Source organism: Cibotium barometz, chromosome 7 (assembly GCF_041138505.1).
Source record: "Cibotium barometz isolate CiBa-2024 chromosome 7, ASM4113850v1, whole genome shotgun sequence".
NCBI lineage: Eukaryota > Viridiplantae > Streptophyta > Polypodiopsida > Cyatheales > Cibotiaceae > Cibotium > Cibotium barometz.
Genome location: NC_141052.1, coordinates 24921578 through 24942657, shown reverse-complemented (window position 1 = coordinate 24942657; position 21080 = coordinate 24921578). Strand labels below are relative to the sequence as shown.

Below are 21080 nucleotides of genomic sequence, written 5' to 3'. Positions count from 1 at the left end.
TCATATTCGGGATCTTCTTGTGTATATCAGAGCAGAGTTACACGCCTACATCTCTCTCTTTTTGTGCTGTTTTTCTGCCTGCGTTTTTGCTTTTGCTCTTGTGTTCCCAGGCTTGGTCATCATCTCCGCTGCATATTCTGACATGGTATCAGAGCCTAGGCTCTAGATAGGTCTTGGGATTTGTGTGAGCAAGAGGGGGACTGTTTTGTGGCTGATTGGTGGACTGTTTTGGGTTGATTGGTGGACTGTTTTGGGCTGATCGGGAAGAGGAGAAGCAAGAGGAAGGCGGGCTGATTTGCTGGACAGCCACTTGCAGGTATCAGTTCTTCTTTGTTCCCACCCACCCACCCTTTTCAGAGTACATCCCCGCTATGGCAGATCTGTTTGAGATGGCCGAGAGACATGTGAAGATCCCGACACTCCCCACGTTTCCGGTGGACCGTCAGTTGGACGGGAGCAACTACGGCATATGGAAGGTGATGATGGAATCCGTTTTGGAGTCTTACGACCTCGTCGATTTCGTCGTTGTTGGTGTTCCACGGCCGGAAGTAGAGGAAGGGGAGTTACCGTCAACCCGAAAGGACCGGGAGGCCCAGACGCAGATGTGGGATCGTGTCAACGCCAGGGTCCGTTCGTTTATTTTCCTCAACTGCACATCGCAGGTAAGCAATCATGTCAAGCACATGACGCTGGCCAGAGGTATATGGCAGCATTTGGCCTCACTTTATAACAGGGTATCGCCCATGAAGAGGATTTCCTTGGAAGTACAGATGCGGGTTATGAGCCCTGCAAAGTCGTCGACGATGCGGGAGCATATTAACAAGCTGCCTGCTCTTCAGCAGGAAGTTCTCCAAGCTGGGAAGGAGATATCGTCAAAGGACATGGCCATAACGTTGCTGTCACATTTGCCCTCTTCGTACTCAGCATTTTACTCGTCGTTGATTACCAGTGGCAGGCTCAGCACCATCACGTGGGAGGAGCTTGTGCCCATGGTCCTGGACCAGGAGGAACGATTCACGAACCCTCCTCAGGGTGGAGGTTCGGAGGCCTTAACTGGCCAACGGTCGAAAGGCCGTAACTCGGGCAAGGGGAAGGCTTCATCGGAGAAGTCTTCTGAGAAGATGTCCGACGCTGACCGCGAGAAGCTAAAGGCAGAGAGGACCTGTAATGATTGTGGCGAGAAAGGCCACTACTGGAGGCAGTGTCCCAAGCGGAAGACCGAGAAGGGTGAAGACTCCTCAGCAATCATGAAGACTCCGGCTTTTGTGCACCTGGAGGTGATGGACACAGATGTTTCATTTTCTTCAGGCAGGGAGGAGATTGGAGGACTCTCCGTAACGGATACTCGGGAGTGGATTCTCGATAGTGGTGCTTCCAGGCACATGACTCCTTCCCGTTCCGGTTTACAGGATCTCTGCAGGCTTTCTGGTCATATTCTTACTGGGGATACGTCCACTATCCCAGTTCACAGTGAGGGCAGGATGGAGATAGTTCCCGATGGCAGAGGGGGGAAGCATTCCTCCCAGGTGTTGTATGTTCCGGCACTTCGTTTTCATCTGTTGTCAGTGCATCAGGTTTGCAAGACTGGCGTACGGGTGGAGTTTGATGAGCATTTTGTTGCTCTCCGGGACAAAGCAACAGGCCAAGTGGTTTGGGAAGGTGGAGTGGAGAATGGAGTCTACAGGCTTTCAGCACTCTCTCTCCCAGGTCCTCAAGATTGTGATGAGTGGCAGTGTGGTAATAGCTACTCGTGTGGATACGCTGCAGGTGCGAGCTTTCCGAGACCAGGTGGTGGATAGCTTACCAGTAGATGGCAGCAGTTGGCAGGAACTTTCCAGTACTGAGGTTGGTAGTTCTTGTGTTCGTGAGTCAGAGGAAGCTGAACAGGTCACTTATGCTCTGATGTCTCGTCGTGTTCGGGACATAGAACTTCCAGTAGTTGAGGATGTTCTTTCCACGGGGACCTTTCGGAAAGCCAGGCAAGTGGCAGGTGCTTACTTGCAGAAGGAGGTGGTTTCTCCAGGCTTTGTGGTTCCGGATTCAGAGGGGGTGGTTGACAGGTTTCATCAGGTTTCCAGGACTTGTTTGTGCACCGTAACAGGTGTTGATCCTTGTGAGCAGTGTGATGTCTCTGTGATTCAGAAGCTGTATGGTTCATGGATCTGGTTGATGGACACCGGATTGGACGGGAGCTTCCTGATGAGGCAGTTGAGCTCTTGGTTGCAGATGTCTCCTCGGGAGGCAGGATTGCGTTTCCTGTGGTTTCTGTGACATGCGAAGGATCATGGACTCTTGTACACAAGAGGGGGATTGTTGGATGGAGTTCGACTCCACGGTTGGAGTGACTCGGTTTGGGGAGGAGATCCGGACACGAGGAGATCTACTTATGCCCCAGGAGCAGTTTTACGGAGCAGGAGGAGGTTACATTGCAGGTTTGGGCTTCCACTGGAGGAACCCATGGTCATCCAGAGGCACTTTGTTCGTGAACAGATCGTTGCTGATGACATCTTGCTGGAGTTCTGTTCGACGGAGGACAGTACGGTGGACCTCTTCACGAAGTCGCTCTCTCAGGACTGGCTCAGGCGGCACCCCAGCTCCTAGTGGTTGGTTACACAGCCAGGAGCTGAGAGGGGGTGTTAGAAGTCATCTCCTGTCTAGTTTTATACACCAGGGCCTTTGTTGTGGGTGTGCCCGCCCTTATGAGGTGTTTTCCCATTTTTCTCCACTCTCCGTATTTTTCCCCTATTTTTTTCCCATTTTTCTGAGGCTTGGGAGGGCTACCAGGTGATGCCAGGAGCACTCTGAAGCTGGCCGACTGGATCTACATCAGTCGTGGGCTATCAGAGTGCTGGCCGACTTGTTCTGTCTAGGCGGAGGCATCTGTAGCTGGCCGACTGCTATTTTCAGCAGTCGTGGACATATTCCTCAGTCGTGGGCTTTCCTGATGCTGGCCGACTGCCCTCTAGGGGAGTATATATAGGTCCTCAGCCCCCATGCCTTATTTGTATCATATTCGGGATCTTCTTGTGTATATCAGAGCAGAGTTACACGCCTACATCTCTCTCTTTTTGTGCTGTTTTTCTGCCTGCGTTTTTGCTTTTGCTCTTGTGTTCCCAGGCTTGGTCATCATCTCCGCTGCATATTCTGACAGTTCCATCTTGAGTGGAGGGTTTTGCAAGGGAAAACAGCCCTAGATTTAGGCATCGCGGCCATCGTAGACATGTCGAAGGGGATGATGAACAAGAGCGACGGGATGCTCGGCATAGCAAGAAGGCCAAAGAGTTAAAGTCGGGAGACAAGGACATCAAATTCGAGAGCTATAATGGAAAGCTAGACACTACTAAGGCACTTGCATTCATAAGGCAATTTGAAATAGCCTTTTGCACTGAGGACGCTACAGAGAAATCTATGCTCAGGCATGTGGGAATGCATCTTAAAGAGACTCTGAGTGATTGGTGGGTGGCAAAGCCCTTGGACAGAACAACTGCTCGTATGTGGAGTGCTTTCAAGGAGCAATTCTATGATCAGTTTCTTCCTCCCCACTTCGAAAAAGATTTATGGAAGGAATGGGATTGGCTGACACAGGATGAACTCAAGTCCGTTTCCTCATATGTCTCAAATTTTGGCGGATTCATCTCAAGGTCACACTTTTCATGACGATTAGTGAGGACAAGAAGAAAAGAAAATTTGAGCAAGGGCTGCAATGAATCATCTAAAAGAGCGTGGCTGTGTATAATCACAGCACTTTACAAGAGCTGATATATTCAGCTACTATTTCGGAGGAATTGCATGGCAAGGGAGCATAAAAAAAGCAAGAATTCAGCTCATATAAGGGAAAATTCAGAGTTGGAAATGAGCAGAAAAAGGGTGGACAGCCATCTAAGTTTATGCCCAATGAGTGCAAGGGGGGTAAGAAGGATGATCCTAAGCTGTCCAGACAGCATTTTATTTATTACATGGGGAATTGCTTCTCAATAAGGATCACATGAAATCTCAATGCCTGCAGAATGCCAAAAGGAATAATGTGCAGGATGCAAAACCAAGTGTGAATGTTATACCCAATGTACAGGGTAATACTGCACATGAACCAAAGAGCGGAATTTTATACAAGGCTTGGGGCAAGTTAAAGGATCAAACAACTTTATTCCTTTTTGATAATGTCTCTATTAATAACTTTATATCCATTCAGATGGCTATTGCTCTTGGACTAAAGCCCGAGGAATTGGGCATGGATTTTCATGTAGATGCCATCTTTGAGGGCAAGGAAGCTAAAGTCACTCCCATCAAAGAGTCGCATACAAATTCAAAGATATTTGGATCATGAAGACTTCTTGGTAGCACCGCATACGGGATGTGATGTGGTACTTGGGATGCCTTGGCATTATCGTGTGGATCCCAAGGTTTTGCACAAGAAAGTAAATTTTATTCATAGAGGTAAGGAAGTTTGTATTGATGTGGGTACCATAGGGAGTACCATACCGGTTGTAAGCCATATTTCTATTTCCAAGGCTATAAAAAAATCAGCTTATTCTTACTTGGTCTTTATACGTGATAATGTTGAACATGGTTCTGTAACTCCTATAGATCAAGATAAGATTGATTTCTTAAGTGATTTTGTTGATTGTTTTGTTGACTCCCTACCTGGACAGTTACTCCTAGAGAGGCCAGAGGATCATTGTATTGATATAATCCCTAGTAGCTCCCCTCCTAATCGACCTTCTTACTATGTCAAACGATCTCCTTACAATGTCAAACTATCACCTCCTAATCGACCTCCATGATACCTGCTTTTCAAGTCAATACGACTAAAGACTGTGGAGCCCTGTAAAGCGGTCCAAAATGTCATCGATCCTCGGAATGGGGAATCGATTCTTGATGGTATTCTTGTTCAGCGCCCTGTAGTCAATACACATGCGCCAAGAACCATCCTTCTTTTGCACTAAGAGTACAGGTGAGTAAAAGGGTGATGAGCTAGGCTGTATCAACCCTTTATTCAAAAGGTCTTGTACCTGACTCATAATTTCTTCTTGTTGGGCTGCACTAACACGGTACGGCGGTCTATTTGGTGGAGTACTACCAGGAGTTAGATCAATGGCATGATTTTCTGGCCTCTTCGGAGGAAGTTCCCCTGGCAATGACTCGGAAAAACAATCTTGGAACCCACATAGGAAATTAGTCCTGTTCTTATCTAACATAGACAAATTAGACTTAGACTCATCATCTTTTGTATCCTTTACATAAATCAAGTATGCGGAAAGATGCTTTTTCATTACTGATGAAATTGCCGAAGCTGATACAATAGGAACAGATTCCCGTTTTAACTTTACATTCTTTCCCTCTATGAGTCAAAGCAATCTTCCTATTATATGTATCCACCACCGCATGTACTCTGTGGCACCATGGCATACCCAACAAAACATCACAGCCATCAAGTGGCATGATGAAAAACTCTTCGCTGTCCACATAACCGTGCAAATGAAGCCTGAGCTTCCCAATAATAGGAGTGACGGGTTGTGCATACCCTGGACAAGCCATGTTAGCCTCATATACCGGCCCCATCTCCTCTGCACGAATCCCCAATCGGCCAGCCAAATCCGGTGAAATAAAGTTGGCTCTAGCACCTGTGTCAAAGAATATCAAGACATTTTGATCTCTCACTTTGCCCCATGCCCTGCACAACTCTGTCTCTTCACCACCTGGTTGTTCCCCAACAAGATCAGGAACTAACGCTGCAGAAGGTTTTGGTTTCTTTGACTTGGGCTCTCCTTTATTGTCAGAGTCCTTTTGGGACTTTCTCTTGGGACAATTAAAAGACATATGTCCCTCTTCTGTTCAGTAGAAACATTTCTGAGCATCCCTCAAAGCCCGCCTCTCCTCAGGAGTTCTCTTGGGCATTGGCAACTTCTTATACCGCGTCTCTGTAGACCCTTTGGCATCACGCGAAGCATGCCCAGACTTTTCAGATTTCTTGCTCGAGTTACTGCCTTTAAACCCAGATGAGACTCCAGTGAGTAACGCATTAGCTGTCATAGCATTCTCTATCATCTGTGACATGTTCGTTACTCGAGTCTTGATACAATAGTCACGCACTTCCTTGGGCAGCCCACAACAATACTTCTCTACCTGCTCAGACAAAGGCACGGCACGATAAGAAGTAACTGGGAGTAAAGCTTCCCAAAACTTCTTGTTATAATCTTCAAGATTGTCACACTTTGATGCATCCAACTTGTGCCATGCTGTCATTACATCCACCTCAAAAGTAGATGTGAGCCATACGGAAGAGAAAACCTGTTTAAATTGTACCCAAGTAGTTGGTGCTATGCCCAGCAGAAGAAGAGTAGACCACCACTGCAATGCATTGCCTTTGAGAAAAGTGGCAGCTTTCCTCACCTTAGAGGACTCCGTGTAATTACCACCAGAAAAAGCAGCATCAAACTGCTGTAAAAAGGTAAGTGCTTTTAATTTATCTTTGGCTCCACTAAATGTATCAAATTTCACAGCAGCTCCCCCTTCCTTATAATCCTTCGCCTTACCCATAGGCGTTAGATTATCGTAAGGAAGTGGCTTCACAAGATTGCTACTCCCAGCATTCATGTCCATCATAGGGTCAACATTACCCATTCCTACACCTGGCATGCCATACATTCCAGCCATGTTTCCAAACATACCATTATGCATACCGGGCTGCATGCCCCCATACATATTTGCTTGCATTCCAGGTTGCATGCTCCCAAACATGTTTCCTTGCATTCCGGACTGCATACCACCATACATATTCCCCTGCATACCAGGCTGAAAATTAGCTCCAAAAGTCCCTGGCATACCCATGCCTCCCTTAGGATAACCCCCGGTCATAGATTGGAACACCGAGCCACCACCAAAATAACCTGGATGCATAGTCTGCTGAGGAATAGATGGCTGTCCAAAGAAGGAACTTTGAGAGTTAGCACCAAAAGCCTGTTGCATGTTCGGAAACCATCCAAAAGATGGATCCTGTGGGAAGGCACCACTATGACCCTGAGGAAGGTTCTTAGAACGCACCTTCTTCTTCTTCTTTTCGGGCTCTGTACGGGATCTCATAAATTCAACAAACTTCTCACTTTGTGTGAGCTGCATAAACACATCCATAACACCAGCCAAACGATTTTTAAACTGGACATCGTCTTCCTCTTTACTAGGCATATCTTCTGGCTGTGTTACATCATCATATTGCTCATCATCTGCAGCGTGTTCTCCTGCAAGAATATCCTCAGATTCATTTCTCTCAGGAGAGGTCTCTTGCTCTTCCTCTTCATGATAAAAATATTCGTCTTCTGTATCAGACATGTTGCTGAATTTTTCAGCGATGACTTTCCTCGAGTCAACCACGAGCTCACCCCCTTAAGAAAGTTGATGATGGGTCCCGGCAAACGGAACCTTGAAACCGGCCTCTGGTAGAAACCAAAGTGCGGTAGACTAGCAGTCACCCTTCCACTTGTAGTCCAGATATAAAAACAAATTTGATTGGAGCTAGAGTGCCCCAAATCTGAAATGAGAACGACACCTGTTGGCCCCAAAGCTTGGTGCCCCTTTCGGTATTTCTTTATTGAAATTCAAAATGATGTAAAGCTGAGTACAACAAGACCAGCCAGGAGAATACACCTGTATGTCCAATCTGGTAGCCCACAAGACCTCTTAGCACAGAGGATTCACACACAGATCTGTGTCCCACAAAAGCAACACTCTGTGCTTCCCTCTGATCAGCCAAGACCATTCAGCAGGACAGCCTTGAGCACACATCTGGCATATCTCATGTACATGGTTCCACAACTTAGCACAAACATACATCCACTGCCCAATCTCTGTTCAGAGCTTACCAAATCAGCTCGTGGTTCTGCACTCGTGAAGTCAATCGTACCAGTTTGTACTTGCCTTCTTGCAACCACCTGTCTGATGCACCAAATAAGCTCTGGTACAGCACTGCCTGCAATTGTTTGTACAGTCTCTACGCCTGCAGCAGTTGCTGCCACCTGTACCTGCTGGATAGTACAGTTCTTGACACTCTGCACCCGTCCGTACAGGACCACAGCACCTGACTGAATCTGTCCGTACAGAACTGTACGGACTGTGCTGCGCATGCCTGAGTCTGCCTGTTCGCCTGTTGTACCCAACTGTACCAGCTGGTACAGTTTTGTACCTGCAACGAACCACCTGTCAGCAATCGTACAGCCGCCTGTACCTGTTGTACGGTTCCCTGATGGCTTCACCTGTACCAGCCAACAACAGAGCAACAGCCACTGACCTGCGCCGCTTGTACCTGCAAACAGCAGCCGGCTGTACGGGCAAACTCCACCTGGGCTGTACGGCCTGCAACATGTGGACTGTACGGCCAGTTTTGTACGGAACGGAAGCCTGCAGCCAAAAACCAGTAGCAAAACAGTCGACTAGCCTTCTCCTCTTCTCCACGCTTGAGAACTTGCACGTTTTCCAAAAAGCTAGAGAGAGAGAGATGAGAGAGGCGTGTAACTCCAATAGTGGAGTGGCCTCTCTCCAAAATTGTCCTAGGGCCCCAACTTTAATAAATATTAAAGTTCCCTAGGGGCCACTTAGGCCTAGGGGCAACCCATAAATAAAACATTAAAATATTAATGTTCTTGTTCCCCCCTTCACACCTGGAGATGTCCACACATCATTATCTCTGTCCGGGCACCCCAAATGTGAATCATTTAATATTTTTGCTCAGCAACCACCATGCCCACACTTGTGCTGTTCCATTTTCACAGGGTCATGACATATTGCAACATGAGTAGATAGTTTTTGATAAGGACGTAAGCATGTGGGAGGCAAACAATATGCAGGTATCTTGTGAAATTTACAAACTATTCGGCAATGGATGCAAAATGGATGGATGAGGATTATTTTCAGGATTATTTGAAACTTCTGATGTTCTATCTGGAAGCTTTTCAGTTGCGGTCAATGTCACAAAATTCCTCATTGCTCTTGTTTTCTACTGCTCATGTGTGGCATATGGAGTGTGACATGACATACATGTATGGCTTGTACATGGTGTGTTTGGATGGCATATGGAGCCTGACATGACAGTACATGTATGGCTCATGGAGCGTGACATGATGTGATTCCCCGGGACTAGCTATCTTGGTGATTATTTGAATTTATGTTTTGGGAAGATTCCGGAAGAATCATGAATCCCTCAATACTTTACTTGATACGATTGAGAAGATGGGTGTTTTTTTGAGTCTAGCTGCACTTTTGGATGACTTGTCTTGTTTGCCTGGACAATGCTTGAGATTACTGCCTGTGTTGTCCATGGGGCCGGGGACGCTCGGGCACCTTGTGGACATGTATGTGCACACCTGTTTGGGACTGACACGTGTCTACATGTGTTTTACAAGTGGTAAGTGCACCTAAAAACTCAATTTACAGTTTTATGATTTCACATACTAATATTTATTGGTGTAGGTCCACACTCACTTATAAGTGACCGGACAACTTATAAGTTGTACACACTAGGCAGGACTATTTTAATACACGTGGCGGCCAAAAGACAGGCACTGGACAATTTGCTTGTAGGCGCCCCATTGTGGACCTAAAAAGCACACGCTTGAGATATTATTGGAGGACATTGGAGGACAAGCTCTATTACTGGAGGAAACTTGAGTTTGGGCTGAGCGCATGCTTTCCTAGTGCATGGAGGAGCTGGCTGACCTGATTTGGAGCTGCCTACCGCTAACCATCGCGACGGATATCAACCAAGTGGAAGGAGGGTGCTGGTCGATTACTCTGGAGGCTTTTCTGGTGCTGGCCTGCTGTGAACAGCCCTTGAAAAGCTGCTGGTCGACTCATTTGTGGACACCAGAAAGCTGGTCGACTTGTGCGAAGACCTCCCTCGGCTGGCCAGTCGCCTTCTGGCATGTAAACCTTTGTTGGTTGACTTTTCTTGAGGCTTCTGAGAGCTGATCATATGTTTGATCAGTTTTCATGATTGATAAGATTTTCGTGTTACAGCTGCCCTGCCGTTACACTTAAGACCAATCTCCAAAAGGGAGAAAGATGTGATGATGCAAAAGATGCTCTACTTATATATACATGATGTTTGGATGCTGGTCAGCCATTGGTGATGCTGTTGGCCTGTTCTGGATGTCCACGACCGAGGAAAATGTAACATTAAATGCTATGCTTCTCATGTGTGGGGTCTTCATGTTGCCGACCGTCCATATGATGGTGCCGACTAGGTCTAATTGTTGCCTAATGAGGGGTATGATCAGGGATTAGACATGGCACTGCCTTGTGCACGTGACACCAAGTATAGCCCCAACCTCTCCTTGTCTCTTTATAAACTCTGAAATCTAATCTATGTATATGCCAAACAAAGTCAACAACAAAGGGCATCCTTGCTTCACCCCAATGTTACTCGTGATCATACTAGACATAGCTCCAGGTCCCTCCGTGTCATTGACTCTTATAGTGCCATCACTCCCTAGATGATATGCTTTGGAAATCCCAACCCTGTAATCGGTGAAAGAGGCAAGCGCGGGGGACTCTCAAAGGCTTTGCGGAAGTCCACAAAGCAACAGAAAATCTTGCTCTTTCTCGCATTGGCCTCCTTGATCATGGTTCTTAGTGTGAAAATGTGATCTAGAGTGGAATAAGACCTCCGAAAACCAGCCTGACTTCTTGCTCTCATGCCATGCCTCTCGGCAAAAGAACTTACCTCAGCTCTGCTAGGACTATTCCATAAAGTTTGGCCAGCACGTGGCTGATCATGATAGTGCAGTAGTTGTTTGGGTCTGGGGGTCTCCGGCTTTGTGAATCGGGAGTGTTGGCTGCCCAAGATGGGGGGAAACCTTCACAAAGGGCACGGTTAAAGATCTCAGCCAAGAAAGGGGCAAGTGTATCACATGCGTGTATGACGTCCTCCGCTCCATGGTCCCTAAACTTCCCAGTTTGAAGCTAGTCTTGCCTAGCTCCAGAAGGAGATAGAGGAGCTCAAGCCTCAACAAGAAGCCAAAAGAATAGTTTGGTGTGCCATCTATCAATCTATCGGTCCCTCCAAGCCGAGGGATCTATAGGCGGTCATCGGGTACAACCGCTCTACTCACAATTTTATTTATTCACCTTTGTATGGCCTTGGCTACATTTAGAGGTGTGAAGAGGCCAGATGAGATGGGGCAGGCAGGCTGTGGAGTGGCAATAAAAATGGGGTTTGGGTTGTTGTAAAGCTTATGTGTGTGCTGCTGCGATATCACAGGGTCTTCAATGGGTGTAGGCCTATGTTCCATCCCGATTCCCATCCCAGCTTGCTATTGGAGCTCAAAAGACTGCGGTAAAGTGTTAGCTCATTCTCGATGAGAAACCTCCTCTTCTTACGGCACGTGAGGGGTTGTGACATCTGGTGGGCTTGCTTCTCTGTAATCAGCCCCATGTTTTGTTGTTCTCGGAGGTCTCTACGGGGCTGCCTTGCACTCTTGGTCATACCAACTGTGGTGGGGCAAAGAACCCGATTGTGGCTTAGATGTGTAGTGGCGGGTGGTTGGGAAGGAGATCTGGGCTGATTCATGGATAATATTTGTAAGTTGTGAGGTGATGTGGGATAAGGGGGCTGAGAGGTCTACGTTTGAGAGGCGATATCAAAGGTTGGAGCCTTAAACCACATCTGCATCATGATCAAAATGGACTTTAGTATAGTGACTGATCGGTCTAGGGTAGGGCTTCTTTGGGAAGGAGCCAATGATGGAGAAGGTTAGGGGAACATGATCAGTCCCCAAGGGTTTGGGTGGGATGTGCCGACTTTGCGTGGAAAGCAAGTCAGTCCCTTGGAGGACTGCCATCTAGTGAGACCATAGTAAATGATGAGGCCACGTGCTGCCCCCGCTCCAAAAAGAATCTCCCATAAAAGCTTTAATGGCCCCGTCATCCATAGAACACTTCTGATACCCTATCTCCTCTGTTTCCAAGTTGTGCAAGATCATGTGGGCCCGCTCAAAGTCAAAGAGATTGACGTGTGCATTCCCTGTCCTGGCATTAAAGTCCCCCACATGTAGTACCTCCCCTTGAGTTGCAAACTCCAGGATCTCTGTGTACAATGCTAAGTATGGTGATTGGCCATCTGTAGGAGCAAACCTCGGGGTGTCTGGAGGAAATTAACACGCTTCTATGTAGACCATCCTGGCATTAAAAGAAATGCGTTCTGAATGTGCAAAACATTTGTTGCTAATAAGAAGCTTGGCATTAATTATTTTGGAGGTTGGTGTGGAAGTGAAGTATCGGACGACTCAGTTTGATAGAAGAAGATGAGTGCTAATTTGAGATCTGCAGTGGCAGCAAAGAAAGCCTCTAGATTAAGTGTACAATAATCAAAATCTGCTAGACATCAGTGCAGTTTTCAGAAAAAACATTATTCATTCACGGATGTTGTATTCTATGCATGATTTAAGTTTTCAATCATTATAAAACAATGATTTTGTAGAAGTTGAGTACACATGCTGACCAAGCATATTTGAAATGTTGTTTCAACAGGTACAGATACTGGTGGAAGTGTGAGAATACCAGCAGCTTATTGTGGTATTTTAGGGTTTCGTCCATCTCATGGAGCTGTGTCATGCATTGGTGTTGTGCCCATGGCGCAGAGTTTTGATACAGTAGGTACGTAATTTTCATTCAGCTTTAAGGCTGTAGTTTCTACATAGATTTTATTAGCATGGAGTGAGTGCCTTTTACTTTGGTTGCCTCCTGACTTCTCAATCAGATCAAAGAATGCCTAGTTTTTTGGTCTTCTATGCCTAGCTGTGGGGAGAAAGCATGCTTGCAGGTTCTCATCTTGTTGTACTTTGTTTTCCTTTGTTTTGCAGGCTGGTTTGCCAGGGATCCAAATGTACTGGGGACAGTTGGCCATGTTCTATTACAGCAGCCTTATCTTGAACTGAAGCAACCAAGGCGTGTCCTGATTGCCGACGACACTTTTAGCTTGTCAGATACCCAGAGCATGCAGCTGTCGGTGGTCGTGAATTCCATTGAGCAAGCATATGGAAGTATGTCATAGGGTCCTATGTATGCTGAATTTTTTGGGTTCATTTCTGGATAAGTGGTGTTGTATCCGGCTTGGTCTGTTAAGTAGTATTATTGCCCGTTTTCCTGATCAGAGCAAGTAATAATACGGATGAAACTAGGAGAATTTCTCTCTTCCAAAATTCCCAGTCTCAAGAGGTTTCAGACGGAGGGGGAGAGTGGAAAAGTGGATCCCAGTGTATCTGCTTTAAAATCTTTGAGGAATGCATTGCAGCTTCTTCAACGGTATGTGTTGAATAAGGTTTCTCCCATTTTGATTGATTGCTAGCCTTATATTTCATGTAAGCTGCTTTGCTGAGTTAGCACGCCCAAGATTTGATGGCAGTTTCTGACTGATTTCAGATACGAGTTTAAGACAAACCATGAGCAGTGGATCTGCAGTGTCAAGCCTGCCTTGGGCCCTGGAATTGCAGAAAGAGTGAAAGCGGCATTAGAAACAAAGTCAGAGCTTGTGGCAGAGACCCTGAAAGTTAGGGAGGAGGCCCGTGCAGCCTTAAATGAGCTTCTAATGGTATGAGTGATACTTCTGACAGCAGACCTGCATGAAGTTTTGTATTATTTTTGGGCTACATACGATAAACAATTATGCAAGCTGGAGTATTTGGATTTAGCTGCCATGTTTGATTGGATTTTTGAAGTCTGGCAGAGATATTTGGGTTGTTGGGTTTTCCTTTTGAAAGTCGAGTTTGATACTGCATTGAACAGTTCATCCTGGGAGAGTAGAAGAGGTATGACCATTTTATTGAAGAGGTATCACCTGACAGACCAGCTCTTAATCTGTGCCTGTACTCTCAGAAGTTCTAGATCTACAGAGTGTTGCCATATGCAATTGGACTGCACTTCTAACCTCAGATCTTTAGAGGTAATCACCACTTTTACTGGTTTCTCTTAACAAAGCACAATGTGGGTTGGTGGGTTGTTTTGGCCAGCATGATTTTGGTTTGTACATTTACCATCATGAGAGGTGAGATGGACCTCACTGTTCACAGACTGTTAGAAGATGCTGCAATGTACTCCCTCAAGGCCTCCCTTGCTAGAAAGTGTGGTGCAGGTTTGAGTTGGGTTCTGGAAATGTCAGGAGTTTCTGGTTGTCCAGCTTACTCTACATTAGCTGTGTTGTTCCTTGGTATAGTTCAGCTTCCTTGTGAAGGACTTCTTATCAGTTTCTCCCTAGGCCTTGCTTTTTACTTGTCCCTATGTTAATCTTTGGTATGATTGTCCATTGGGGTTTCCCCCGTGGCGGGAAGGGGGTGTGGGAAGTCCTCAATCAGACTTACAATGCTGCCATATGCAATTGGACTGCACTTCTAACATCAGATCTTTAGAGGTAATCACCACGTTTACTGGTTTCTCTTAACAAAGCACAATGTGGGTTGGTGGGTTGTTTTGGCCTGCATGATTTTGGTTTGTACATTTACCATCATGAGAGGCAAGGTGGACCTCACTGTTCACAGACTGTTAGAAGATGCTGCAATGTACTCCCTCAAGGCCTCCTGTGCTAGGAAGTGTGGTGCAGGTTTGAGTTGGGTTCTGGAAATGTCAAGGGTTTCTGGTTGGCCAGCTTACTCTACACTAGCTGTGTTGTTCCTTGGTATAGTACAGCTTCTCCCAAGGCCTTGCTTTCCACTTGTCCTTTTAAGCTTGTGTTAATCTTTGGTATGATTGTCCATTGGGGTTTTCTGTGGGGGAAAGGGGGGCGGGGGATGGGGAGCCCTCAGTCAGTGTTTCATCAGCTCTATGATGGGCATTCCAAATTTTTTTGTTGTGAATTGCGATGGTAAGAGCTTGGCTTGACAACTTTGGGAACTGCTTAAAGAGGCACTTTCCATTGACACTGGGAGAATTGGCTCCAATACCAGGTCGAAGGTTTGAAGATGTGTTGGATCTAGGGGGAGCATCAAGGTTGATTGCCCTTGCCAATGTTCCAAGAAAGGCAGGAGGGCCTGCCAGTCATAATTCAGATGCATGTGTCATGACTATCAGGCCGCCTAGTTTATGTTTTAGTAGAGTATTCCATGTTCTTGTTAGTCTAGGAGAACCAAAGATTGTTTTTTTTGGGGGCGGAAAATAGATCCTTATATTAGTTGTATGAAAAACCAGTCAACAGGCTGAAGTACATGCTCAGTACCCTCGGGAGAGGAAAAACATTGGTGAGGGTAGTCCCCTCCATGGCTGGCCGCTCTTGGAGGGAACTACCTCATACCACCTGGAGGGTGGGGGGGGGGGGTGGGGGGACTGGTTGTCATGTAGTGCCAATTGAGGTCACCGGCCGTGTTTGAGAGGAAGGGGCCCTGCTGCTAGATGTGCAGGGGTCATGTGGACTGACACCTTGTTGGCAGGGGACTATGTCTATGCCAAGTGTCAATAAACTGGAATCTGGTATGTTGGGGACGTTATGTTTGCGGATGTTCTACATCCGTGTGCATGGTCAATTGGTCTTGCTTGGTGTTTGCACGTGTAAGCATGGAAGCCAATGGAGAGTAGCATGCGTTTGACGTGACATTGGTGATTGGGGGTTGGGTACAAGAGATTGGTCCTTTGAGTTGGTGGATACGACACCAACACTTCTTTGTTTGGATTCGACTTGGAGTATGGACATAGAGACATCATTATGATATCTTATGGGACTGTTTGCCCATTTATTTGGGACATGATTATGATATATGGACTTATGGCACTGTTCTGTCTCGCCCATTTATTTGGGACATGGATTCTTTCAGTCATATTGGATTTTTGAGTGTCTCGTCTCGCCCACTTGACGGGACACGATTATATCTTGGATATATGGCGTGAAGCTTAAACTTGCAGACTTCTTTTAAGAAGGTGGGGTGGGGAGGATGTCGCTAGCCTAGACATTCACCAATATGAAAGGGGTGTGGTGGAAGGCGGGGTAGAATCCCCCCTTGATGCCAGAGATGACCGTCATTTTAGGCTCAAGGGCCAGGACAGAGGACCTGGAATGGCATAAGTTTGAAGTAGAAGAGAGAGATCCCCAGATTTTCGTCGATGCACAGGCTTCAATTTGATTCAGGATGCCTGATTTTGAAAAAGCCCCAATTTCTTATGGCTTTGGGAGCTCTAATTTGTTGAATTGCCGAGACAATGCCTCCGTTTTGATGATTTAGTCAACATTTATGGGAGAAAGAGTTAGAAGAGCCTTGGTGTAGAAGCTATAACACCATAAGGCACGCAGATCACAGGCTAGCCTGTCAGAGTATACAGCCTAGGGGCAGATTCAGTGTGCAGGGCACACTGTGGAAGAAAGCCGCCATAGCTCCTTGATGGTGAGAACAGAAAATTCACAAAGAGGCGATGAGTAGTGGCACCTGCGTGGCGTGACAAGCAGTGATGGGTGCGGACACGAGTGGTGCGAGTCAATGAGGTGGTGAACCGCAACAAATAAGACCGTATGCCACGCACAAGTGTAGCTGAGCTCAGCCAGCTGGCCAACAGGGTGGCATTGCCAGGAGCTGCTCAGTCCGGCCGGCATGCTATCACAAGGTCTGCTAGGGAGTGGGCGGCTCAGCCAGCTAGAGGCGGAGGTGGGAGGGGAGGGAGAATGTCGCTGAGCAGAGGGAAGTCGCCGCCACAAGAGAGGAGGTCGTCTCAAGAGCAAGTCAGAGCACCGAGATGGGGGCGAGGCCAAGCCAGCTCTGATACCATTTGTTGGTATCAGCCAGGACCATTACACAGGGAGGATCGAGCTATGGAGGATGAAAGGAATCCATTGTAGCTGTCCATGTAGACAGAGGAAGAGAGAGAAGAAAGAAAAAAGTGAGACAATGATTGCACGACTCAAAATGTATTGGATTGATTGTATCTGTTGAAGTACATCGAGTACATGCTTTTATAGCCATGAGACTCTTCTAGATGACGTAAGAAATGATGTCAAATAGGTATAATATCTAGATGTTCTAACCACCCTAAGAGTGGTTTCACACACACACACACACACACGCGCGCGCGCGCACACACAATATCTAGCCTTAGAGGCTGTTCACACTCGAACACACACGGGTATACACGCACAAAGTGGACACACACAAGAAGCTCCGAAATACCCAACATCAGCTTTGCTCTCCACTTGTCGTTGTATCCTTCACTTTCCATTTTTTACTCATGGGAGCCCCATATCTATAAATTGGAGTCCCCTCTCTTCTAGAGAGGCTCTCTTGGTGTAGACTAGCCTCTATTGTGATGTTTTCTCGCTTTCTTCTCTACAACACTTTATGAAGAGTTCCTAGACTTCTTCACAAAAGGTTTCTCTATTTCTATAGCCTCTTGATGGCTGTACTGAGCTGCACCGGCTGAATGGAGGGCTGTTTGTGCTGTTTCAGATTTTATATCTGCTGTACCAGCTCATGTACTTGTTGTACCGGCTGAATGGAAGGCTATATCGACTGAATGGAGAGCTGTATCTGCTGTTCCAGCCCATGTACTTGTTGTATTGGCTGAATGAAGGGCTGTACCTGTTGTTTCAGATTCTGTACCTGTATGAAGATTCGTGGTTTTTGGGAAAGAATCAGTACATATGGAATATATTGTTTGCTCAGCATTTCTATAGCCTATGTATTGGTTGCATTTTATGGTTGCCTTGTGTTGGGTTGCGTTATGGCATTTGTATATGGATAATTTGGCATCTCCCGTGGGGATAGTAAGGCCCTCAAAGCTTGTACATGATATTTTCTCCTTGGGTAAAAAATACTCCAAAGAGAAGAGGGGGGGAGCCATTCTAGCCTCCATGTGGTGTCAGGCTGTGCACAACTCTCTTTTACAGTTTTGTGGATTAAGTGGCATATGTGGCTATGGCCAATTTTAGTGTTTAATTGTTTTAATGGTCAAGTGTCTTGTGAAACCGTTGGGTCGATGGAAGTTACACTCGTATTGTGCCCCTTGCCCTCGCCGCTCACGTCTGCTGAGGTCTTGGGCAGGGGAGGGGCCGTCTTGTGTGGGCCTGCTGCTGAGGGGTGATCCATTTGCTTGTAGATGAGGAGACGAGCGTCCTCTACTCGCTGAAGAATTGGGTTGCCTTGGAGACATGGGAGTGCAATAACATGTGGGAGATCCTCCGGGGAGGCAATGCATAATCTGATGGACGGGATGGTGATTGTCATGGCATGGGAGGAGTGTAGAGCATAGGAGGAGGGGCAGAAGTGGAGATCGAAGGGGAGGCGGAGGCAAAGAGGGGGGTGATGCTAGAGAAGGCGGGAGGGGAGGTGATGGTGATGGCGAGGACAAAGGGAGGAGGGGAAGCGCAGGTTGCTAATGGGGGGAGCTCCCAACGTTGTCTGATTTGAAAAAAAATTCTGGGCAGTTGCATGTTTTTTGAGCTTATCCTCCTCTGAAGAGTCTCGGGTTTAGAGAGTGACAGAAATATCTCCTACTATTCCCTCTTTTTGCTAGACCAATGAAGACACTCCTCAAGTGTCTGTTGTAAACATACCACCAAAAGATAATCCTATTTCTCCTCACATTATTTGTAGAAAGTTCCAGGAGTTCAAGCTTCATAACATGCTTTAAACACATGGAATTCAAGGATTCACAACGTGTGCTAGCTTGCACACACATAATAAATTCAATCAGTGAGGAAAATATTTTATTTGATATTGAATCATCTTTGCTCAACTTGTGAACCTCTTCCGAATGCCACTTTTGGCGCACAAGGTATCATCTGGCTTATGCTTGTGAAGCATGGGATGCCTATCGTTTTTCTCACAAGAGAGAGGTTCAACTGATCTTATTGATACTGTCATACTCATGTAAAAGTTGGTGACTTTAAGGAGTGATTAGAGTTAGTGACTCTAAGTCAGCAAGAAGAGTTAGTGACTCTGACTACTGTAGTTATGCATTCATGCAAGGGTTGGTGACCCTAGTGTTTGCATAAACTCATGAAAGAGTTGGTGACTTTGTTCAGTGAGTATGTTAACTCATGGAAGGGTTGGTGATCCTGGTGAGTTAGCTGGGCTCATGCAAGGGCAATGGCTCTAGTGAGTACAACATTTGGATCCAGCATGGGTGGTGCCCATGGTCACGACAGTTTTTGTGTGCAAGAAGGCAAGTTGGGAGATCTAATCCAAATCATCGCGCACAAGCATTTGCCTGTGAAGTGCACTTGCATGTGTGACTTGTTTTGTTTGCTTGGACATTGCATGATATTTTGCCTGTGAATGTCCATGGACATCGGCGATGCTTGGACACACTGTGGACGCACGTGTGTAAACCTGTTTGGGACTAAGGCGGTGAATTTTGTGTGTTTTGCAGGTGGTAAGTGTGCACACCCAGCCTTATTTAATTATTATTTCTTTGTTTACTGAAGTCTATGGTTGCAGGCTTACATTCATTTAAGTTTGGGCGGACAAACTTATATTTTATAAGTGTTCACAGCAGGCTGGACTATTTTAATGAATCGGGACCAATATGAGGTTTGGGCACCCGGGCTTTGGACCAAAAGCCCACGAATTGCTAAAGAGACCAAGGAGTTATTTTTGACATCCAGGAGTTGCTTTTCTGGGTGCTTGGGATTTGGAGCAAGCTAAGGATAGCCAAGAGAGCTGGTCGATTCCTTCTCTAGAGAGCACATGGGCTATGGACAACAAAGAAGGGAGATATGAAGCTGGCTGACTACTTCTCTTCTTCTCTTTAGTTCTGGAACAGAGTAAAGGTGGCTGGTCGACTGTTGATGTACTTGCAGCAGAGCTGGCCGACTACTTCTCATCTCCTCTTTAGTGCTGGCCGGGTTGTACACAGGCCACAGGGAGCAGACAAGTCGCACGTAAACTCCATAGGGCTGGTCGACTTTCTGTATCGATTCTCTTTTGGTTGGATGTACTGAATTACAGCAAATCTCAGCCATACTTCATGGGATTCCTTGAGATGGAATAGATACAGATTGTGCCTAGCTTCAACATAGCTTCAAGGGAAGCAAAACGATTGGCCTAAGTGTTTTATTGGGCTTGTTTGGAGCTGTTGAATTGTAAAATCGTGTGGAAAGCCGTGAAACTAAGGAACAATTGGTGACTGTGTAAGCCCAGTTTGGTGACCAAGGGCTTGGTTTCACGAGACAGCAGTTGGTGACTGCTTGTTTTCACTATTGGGCAGTTGGTGATTGCCTTGATTTGGTTGGTGACCGAGAGCTTGTGTTGTTTGTTTTCCACAGATTTGGATAAATTTGGTGCTGGCTGAGGAGTGGAACTCCCGGGCACCCGCATCTTGTATAAGAGAACACTCTATTGGTAATAAAGATACCTCAAGGGGGGGCTGGCCCAACTTCAACCCCTAGTGCTGTGTTATGTGCAAGATTATCTTATGTGGTTGTAGGAGGTGTATGTGATTTATGATGTTTGTGGCAGATGTATTGATTCATGCTCATGTTGTGATGGATGTTGAATATACCTAGATGAATCTAGGAACATACCCAACTTCACCTTTTAGGAACGTGCATGCTAAATACTCATGGTAGTCAACCCACAAGACTATATAACTATCAACTCCATTATGCATAGTATGGACTAGATACTACGACATCCCCACTAACGTCATCAGTGCCCAATAGTGGGTGTAGAACTCTGTATCAAGATATACTCTCACACACGCACTCTACACACTTTTTTTTGGTAATATCGAGTGTAGTATATTTATATGCTCATAAATTTACAAGATGGGAAGTCTCCAAAGCGGAGAATATCCCAAATGTCAGAAACATAAAGAGAAAAGCTCTAAACAAGAAGCATCCATATCACCCTCATGGCAGGCATCATATAAGGATTGCCGCAATTGGGCTCTGAAGGATTCATATGACTGATGATTCTGCCGACCCAAGTATGCCAAATTATGCTCACTCCAAATTGTCCAAAGAGCGAAATAGTGAGTATTGGGACAAAGACCGCATATATCTGCCAAAAAGCCAGAAATGTTTCCCAAATCTGTGACTAGGGAAACGGAGCCGAAGAAAATCTGAAATTCTCCTGAGGAGGATCCTGGAACAAGGACAGTGCCAGAGCAGATGAAGAACAGTC

General features: G+C 46.2%; 1 protein-coding gene across 2 annotated transcripts in view; it reads left to right on the top strand.

Annotated features, from left to right (window-relative positions):
* LOC147636815 (translocon at the outer membrane of chloroplasts 64-like) overlaps nt 1-21080 on the top strand; it is a 49661-nt gene that overhangs the window by 7818 nt on the left and 20763 nt on the right. For both annotated transcript variants that reach the window (XM_086800376.1, XM_086800375.1), the window contains exons 4-7: nt 12517-12642; nt 12849-13028; nt 13140-13290; nt 13408-13576. In XM_086800376.1, the coding sequence (XP_086656502.1) occupies nt 12517-12642; nt 12849-13028; nt 13140-13290; nt 13408-13576 (626 nt within the window). The remainder of the gene's footprint in view (nt 1-12516; nt 12643-12848; nt 13029-13139; nt 13291-13407; nt 13577-21080) is intronic.